Source organism: Syngnathus leptorhynchus, chromosome 1 (genome assembly GCF_054491065.1).
Source record: "Syngnathus leptorhynchus isolate UIUO chromosome 1, UIUO_Slep, whole genome shotgun sequence".
In the NCBI taxonomy this organism is placed as follows: domain Eukaryota; kingdom Metazoa; phylum Chordata; class Actinopteri; order Syngnathiformes; family Syngnathidae; genus Syngnathus; species Syngnathus leptorhynchus.
In genome coordinates this window covers 25,595,507-25,603,343 of record NC_141195.1, presented here as the reverse complement: position 1 = coordinate 25,603,343, position 7,837 = coordinate 25,595,507, and the positions used below count along the sequence as shown (strand labels likewise).

The 7,837-nt window shown below is 49.3% G+C and overlaps 1 protein-coding gene across 1 annotated transcript in view; it reads left to right on the top strand.

Moving 5' to 3' along the window:
- The first annotated feature begins 2,546 nt into the window (after positions 1-2,546).
- LOC147063076 (voltage-gated delayed rectifier potassium channel KCNH8-like) overlaps positions 2,547-7,837 on the top strand; it is a 9,571-nt gene continuing 4,280 nt past the window's right edge. The window contains exons 1-10 of the mRNA XM_085908998.1: positions 2,547-2,622; positions 4,055-4,288; positions 4,475-4,606; positions 4,685-4,842; positions 5,034-5,292; positions 5,369-5,526; positions 5,609-5,816; positions 6,637-7,014; positions 7,089-7,288; positions 7,398-7,647. Of these exons, the coding sequence (XP_085765124.1) occupies positions 2,547-2,622; positions 4,055-4,288; positions 4,475-4,606; positions 4,685-4,842; positions 5,034-5,292; positions 5,369-5,526; positions 5,609-5,816; positions 6,637-7,014; positions 7,089-7,288; positions 7,398-7,647 (2,053 nt within the window). The remainder of the gene's footprint in view (positions 2,623-4,054; positions 4,289-4,474; positions 4,607-4,684; positions 4,843-5,033; positions 5,293-5,368; positions 5,527-5,608; positions 5,817-6,636; positions 7,015-7,088; positions 7,289-7,397; positions 7,648-7,837) is intronic.

The window sequence follows — 7,837 nt, the reverse complement described above, 5'->3', positions numbered from 1 at the left end:
GAGACAGCAAGAAGCGGGCTACACGCCAGATGTTGCTTATCCGATGGCGCGCGCGCACTCACTCACGCACGCACGCACGCACGCACGCACGCTCGCTCCTTTCTTTTTTTTCTTTTTTTCCAATGCGGCTCCAACTGTTCATGTGAGGCAGATGACGGCCGACATATTGACGCAGGACAGCCCGGCCGGCCGGCGGCGTCCAAGTCCATCAGCCGATGATGCCTTCAATGTCGATGGGAAAGTACAGAAGGAAATCTCGTCAACGCTTATCATCGATGACACATCGAATATGAATAATGCATAACTGCTTACTAGTCGTATGTAGGAACAAATACATGATCCAAATGAAAATGCTCGATGCGGTAAACATTTCATCTTCTGTCATTCACTGACGTCATACACAGGCGAGCGTTTAAGCCGATGTTGACGATTGTCTTACTCTGACATCTTGTGGCTGAAAGCTTGAAATGCAACAAGAATGTTGGAATGCAGCGGTCGCTCCCTCCTCGAGCACTTGTGCGCCTGAACGTTTGTTTCCACACCAGCCATTGCGTGGTATGGGCAGAAGTAAGAAGCAGATATATTGAGAAACAAACAACACGCCCCCCAACTGCATGCCTGCTGGGTGACAGCTACCATTGGGGGCCCACAAAAGAAATCGTTGAAACAAGAAATAAGGTCGAACATTTGAAAGAGGCTCCAAGACTAAAACTTGAGGCATCGGCTCACGGGGGGGACATTGTCAAACCAAACATAATCAGAAGCCTTTTGAACTCTACAAATATACACCTAAGAAAAACCAAATGACTGCCCAAACCTGAACTGCCCAATCAGCTGTCCATATCTGGGAAAACACAGAAGAACAAACGGCAGCTCCACCCTCCTTCAGGCAGGGAGGAAAAGACAACAAGAGACACAGAAGAAGAAAAAGCAACTAGCAAGATCAACAAAGCGCCATTTAAAATGAAGGATTTAACGCTGCGGATGATTCTCACGTAGCAAGACTGATTGATGGATGGGAGAGGACTGTGACCGATTACAATTTAACGACCAGCAGAGGGCCCTATTTTCTCACAAAAGGAACGCTATTTTAAATATGGACAACATACATGCTCTTAATTGATCTCATCATAATAATAATGATAAAGCACGTATGAAATAGCCACTATCCTAAGCCAGGAATGTGAGTGTTAAGCGAGCAACAAAACAACCGGGAGGCAATTACGGAAGTAATTATCATCATGACAATAATTGCATAAATATATAAAAATGACAATTGAATGATGGCACAAAACTATTGAACAAGAGTCAAACATTAAAGTGCAAAATCTCATTGTATATTTTTCACCAAAATCAACTCACGCAAAATTGTAATATTCTTAAGATACTGTTTGCCCTACATAGCTTTCAAAAAACAACAACAACAACAACAATGTATTCAGCCAAGTCACGTGACAGCATTGGGCACGAGCCAGTGGAAGCCCAACTAAGACGTGTCTGCCATCTAGCGGTGATTGCTGGTACTACAACTTAAAACGACAGTCTGCATATTTGCAGTTGGGCATCTACGGATTTGCATATTCACTCATTTATTTTCCCCCGCAATATTCTTTCCTATTTTAAGGATTTTCCCTCCCATTTCCCCAAGCTTTATGGGGAAATATGTCAAACTCATCTGAGCACATGTGAAGGACACTTTGTTTCCTCCACTTTATCACTCCATCGCGCACACACACACACACACACACACACACACACACACACACACACACACACACACACACACACACACACACACACACACACACACACACACACACACACATCTCCCTCCAACCCCATGAGGCTTCACCAGCCAGGCAGGCAGGCAGGCAGGCAGGCATGTGTCGGAGTGCACCTCAAGCAGTATTTTTGCCGGCCGGCCTGCCCGCTGAAGCCTATGCAGCGCACAAATGCACATTTGTGTTGGGGTGCGAGTGCTGAGCACACAACTGGAGGAAATGTTTGCACAACTGATCTGCTCATTCAAAGCCAATGTGCCCTTTTCAGTCAAGGCGGCCATCAATCAAAGCGTGAAGGCTCATGAGAACGACAGCAATTCAATGAGAGCGAAAGGAGGACTTGGGAGGGGAGGGGAGGGGGGGCAACCATTTAGTCGACGAAGAGAGAGGGAGAGAGAGAGAGAGGAGGAGAGAGGAGAAAAGGAAAGGAGAGTGGGAGTGGGAGGAGGAGAGGGATTGCAGCAGCACAGCCGTGCGTAAATGTGACCATCCTCCTTGTGCTCTCTCCACGCATCTTCCGTCCTCTCCATCACCTGCTCGGCTCGGCTCGGCTCGGCTCGGCTCGGCTCGGCTCGGCTCGGCTCGGCGGTCCCTGGTCCAATTTGGACCGTGGAGTCCCGGGTGTCGCGGCTCGGCGCCCTCCTCCAGGGTTTAGGAGGAGGAGCGCCGGGAACCACGTCCAGATTTCTCCCGGGCTTCGTGAGCACCTCCGGCGAGAGTCATGGCTCGGAACGCCGGGAAAGACGCGGCTCGACTCGGTCGCGAATGCCCGTGATGCGGGGTCTGATCGCACCACAGAACACCTTCTTGGATACCATCGCCACTCGATTCGACGGGACACGTGAGTTGCAAACCGCCAATGTTTCACACAATTTGTCGTCGTCACACGTCCAATGACAAGATTGGATTTCTAATTGAGCGTCAATTGATGAATGATGACGGCCAACAAACATTCAGGAATTACTAAGCGCCACAGGTCAATTCAAAGAACACATGAGCCTACTGTTAATAGCCCAGTTAATTGAGGATTTATGGCGGATTTATCATTGCGGAATTGTATGCGACTCCAAGTGGACTACTTTCATCTAGATGAAAAATTGCTGTTTTGCCCATTTGAGCTATTCCATGATTTCCACTTTTGTTTTCCAGAAGTAGAACACATTGAAGAAATGCTGAGCGTGGCCTAGACCTGGCCGTGATTAATTGTATGACCTTGATCTGCCTTGCCACGAAAACAAAGGACTTGGATATCGCACAAGTTCTCATAAGCACTGTCCTTTCATCCATAATGCAGTGTCAAACTTATTTCTACACACAGTTCACAAACAATCAACACTCAAACGTTGTTACGCAACACCACACCACACCAAACGTGTGGATGGATGCACTGTAAATGAAAAGCTATTACAGGAAGAAGAAAAAGAAAAGCAGCACTATGATGACATTTCAGACACATGAGCACAGATTGTTTGTCTCATGACCACAAAAACACATCTGATGATTTTCCAGCTTGTTTGACATTCCAAAATATCTCCTCAGATCTCCAGGGATCCGCGAAACATTTTTTTACAAACCCATTTCATCATTCAAGATATTTTTATATTCAATAGTAAAAAAAAATCATAGAATAAAAGATAAAGTAGTCAAATAATTAAGTCATTAAATAAAATGACATAAATAAATAAATAATCGGTACATTTAACGCTGAATTCTGTATCTCACAGGACAGGCAGCAAGATTTCTTTTGTTTTTCTAGTCTGAATAAAGTCCAGCCGACACATTTACATGAGCTTTATTGGTGCATGAATGACTTTCCCCCCCCCCCCATTTAGTCACTCCACTCCAGTTGAACATTGGGCTCACTCCACACTCACTCACGAATGGACGTTAACGAACCCTCTGGAAAGAACGGCGTGCTCGCTCACTCTGCTCCGGGATGAATGATGTCCTTCACGGCTACGTAATGACTTTGGATAATTGCCACCGGCTTCCTAATACCGGCTAAGGAAAGAACAATAGAGTAGCAAAGAAGTGAAGGGAGAGCGCAGGCATTTGCATTTCCCCAAGCAGAACTCTTCAAAGGGTTGAAGATGACCCAACCCAAAAGCCCGGGCAAACGGGCTTTTCTTGAAACTACAGCATCTTCATAAAAGTGCACACGGGCAATGCTGACTCCACAAAAAGGGCAGGATCCAATTCTTTTTTGGATTGTTCTCTCATCATAGTGATTTGCAGAGAAGCTCATCATCAAATCCTATCTTTGCTCTCCCCAGACAGCAACTTTGTGCTGGGCAACGCCCAAGTCCAAACGCTCTACCCCATCGTCTACTGCTCCGACGGCTTCTGTGAACTCACCGGCTTTGCTCGCGGCGAGCTGATGCAGAAGAGTTGCACGTGTCACTTCCTGTACGGCGGCGAGACCAGCGAGCACCTCGCCTCGCAGATGCAGAGAGCGCTGGATGAGCGGCGGGAGTTCAAGACTGAAATCGTCCTATACAAGAAGAGTGGTAAGAGAATCAAATGACCACAGCCACATTCTGGAGGGTGTACACACTTATGCGACCACATTATTGGAGTTATTTGAATGTACCCGATCAAAGATTTCTATTTTGAAATCACGTGTGGGTCAAAATGAATGGATCTTAGCCAGCTGTTGTGTTGACTTTTTCAATCCACTCTCCAACTTTGTGTAGGTTCCAAGTTCTGGTGTCTGCTGGACATTGTGCCCATTAAGAACGAGAAGAGCGAGGTGGTTCTCTTCCTGGTCTCGCAGAAGGACATCACAGAGAACAAAGACCTGGACATCGCCGATGAGTCTGACACCAGTGAGCTAGCTCCAAAATCCCACTTGAAGCATGAAAAGAAGAGTCGCTTGTTGAGCGTCCACGCTTTCCGCGTTTCAGATGAGGCGACGGGCCCGGAGGTGGCACCCGCGGGCCGCCCGGCGGGCTTCGCCGCCGAGCGTCGCCGGAGTCGAGCCGTCCTTTACCAGCTTTCCGGACATCTTCAGAAAGCAGACAAGAGCAAGAGCAAGAGCAAGAGCAAGCTGAATATCAACAATGTGAGAATGGTCACACCAAAGACTTGAGCTAACAAATACAAAGGCAATCAAATCTGAGACAAGGCAAAGCCTAGCAAGCACCAAACCACTAAAAAGTCAAGACTAACTTGGCAGAAATCCAGCAAGCACACATGCTAACTTGACTTGACCACTGGTGCGCTTGCTCCTTCTGTCACTTGTTTCATAACAAGAGCGTTCTGGGAGCCAATGCCAACCCGGTGCCAGAGTACAAAGTGGCAGACATCCAGAAGTCCCGCTTCATCCTCCTCCATTATGGCACATTCAAGGCCGGCTGGGATTGGTTGATATTACTGGCCACCTTCTACGTGGCCGTCACGGTTCCTTACAACGTCTGCTTCACGGCGGTGGAGGTACGAGAGGACGGGGCTTCCACGGCACGAAACCCGCCCAGCGTCAGTGACATCTTGGTGGAAATTCTTTTCATGATCGGTGAGGGAGGGAGGGAGGGAGGGTGGCGCTCAACCCGAGTCATCATTGTGCTCATTCTGGCCTCAACGTGTTTCAGATATCGTCCTGAATTTCCGCACCACCTTTGTGAGCACGTCGGGTCAGGTGGTGTACGAGGCCCGCTCCATTTGCATCCATTACGTGACATCGTGGCTCTTTGTGGATCTGATCGCCGCTTTGCCGTTCGACCTTCTCTATGCCTTCAATATCAGCGTGGTGAGTCCAACAGCTGAAAGGCTCTTTTTTTTCCTTTCTTGTTCCTTCCTTTCTTCCTTCCTATCTTGCCTCTGCGCATCAGAACTTCGGGGTGCATCTGTTGAAGACGGTACGTCTCCTGCGCCTTTTGAGACTCCTGCAGAAACTGGACCGCTACTCCCAGTACAGCGCCGTGGTCCTCACCCTGCTCATGTCCACTTTTGCCCTACTGGCCCACTGGATGGCTTGCGTGTGGTACTTCATTGGCCGCAGCGAGATCGAAAGCAACAGCCCTGCCTCTTGGGAGATTGGTTTGTGACCAGCAACATTTTCCCTCTTGGCTTCTAAAGCTTGCCAAATGTTCTTTTAGCAGATTGTTTGATGATGCAATTTTTACAAGTGAGCCAAGTGATTTCATTTCATCATCTGGGGGAATTTTAGGCTTTATGACAGAACACCTGAAGTGAAATCAAGCAAAGCTAATCATACGAAGTAGTTGAAATCCTCCACAGACAGGCCAAATAAAGAATTGTATCCACGCATTGGTGAGAAAAGCTAATTATGGCAACTGTGTTAACGGCAAAAGAACGACGACAATGCTGCCGGTGCCTTGCGGTGTTAACTCTTGAGTCAGACCAGGAAATACAGACAAACGGGGGAGGGGGGGGATTAATTGGTGTGTGTGTGTGTGTGCAATGCCAATGTAGCACGTGCTAGCTCCAGCGCTGCGTAACATGACATTAAGTGGCCTGTGGTTTGGAAGCCTTGGCTTTGACCCTCCTGGGCTTTCTTAGCCATAGCTGGCATCGGTTACACTCAACACCTAAACCTCTTTCAATTTGGGTCACAGTATCCTTCGCGAACGAGTCCTAGGCTCGACCGACGATTGAGACTTGAGCGAGGGGACTAGCCTAATAGGCTCCCAAAACGAGCTCCTGTTGCATTTAAGGCGTTAGGGAGGGCCTGCCGGCAGCCATGACTCCATACCAAAATAGGAAGAGTGAGATGACGTACCACAGTTCATTGTCAAAAGATCCAAAGGCAGAAAAGTAAGCCCCGGCGGGGCAAACAATGACAAACTGAGACAGAGAATCCACCTTTGTTTGAACTTTGACCCTTCACCCCCAACAGGCTGGCTTCACGAGCTCGCCAAACGTTTGGGCACACCGTACTTGTGGGCTCCGCTGACCTCCCTCCTGGGAGTTTCCGATTGGCCTCAAACCGGCGTGACACCGCAACTGATGAACTCCAGCCGCTGGAACGGCTCCGGCCCGGAGCCGTCGACCGGCCGGGGTTTGTTCGCCGCCGTGGCGGCGGCCCAGTGGAACGGCAGCAGGTCCCGTTTCAGGGCGCCGGGCACGGCGTTGAGCGGTGGGCCGTCCGTGCGGAGCTCCTACGTGACCTCGCTCTACTTCGCCCTGAGCAGTTTGACCAGCGTGGGCTTCGGCAACGTGTCGGCCAACACGGATTCGGAGAAGATCTTCTCCATCTGCACCATGCTGATCGGAGGTGCGCCTGGCTGGCATGGGGCTCGGCGGCTGGCTGGCTGGCTGGCAAAATCTGATTTCCTTTCTCTTCCGTAGCATTAATGCACGCCGTGGTCTTTGGAAATGTGACGGCCATCATCCAGAGGATGTATTCCCGCCGCTCGCTTTACCACACTCGCACCAAGGATCTGAAGGACTTCATCAGAGTGCACCGGCTGCCTAAAGCCCTTGAGCAGCGTATGATGGAATGTTTCCAGACAACTTGGTCTGTCGACAACGGCATCGACGTCAGCGAGGTAAAACACGGTTTCTATGGATGGAAGCGACCTTCCTGGAGTTCCTGCGGATGCCGACGTTTGATCCCACCGTAGTCAGCCTAATGTTTGTACGGTATCCACTCTCCAGCTTCTGAAGGACTTTCCAGATGAGCTGAGGGCTGACATTGCCATGCACCTGAACAATGAGCTGCTCCAGCTGCCACTCTTTGAGTCAGCCAGCAGAGGATGCCTGCGCTCACTCTCGCTCATCATCAAGACGTCTTTCTGCGCTCCCGGGGAATTCCTTATCCGCCAGGGGGACGCCCTGCAAGCCATCTACTTTGTGTGCTCCGGTTCCATGGAAGTGCTGAAGGATAACACCGTGCTGGCCATTCTGGGTAACCTTTTGTTTTGCTTCACGTGATCCTCATAAACCAGCACTCTGATTTCAGGACCTTGGACAGTGCCACTCGTTTGAAGATAAACGAGAACGACGAAGAGTTGCGCCGCATTCGTTGCATGTCTGAATTTTGAAATTCTTTCAAGTGGACTGTGGTGGTACATTTACGCAGAATTTTCATGGGCCTT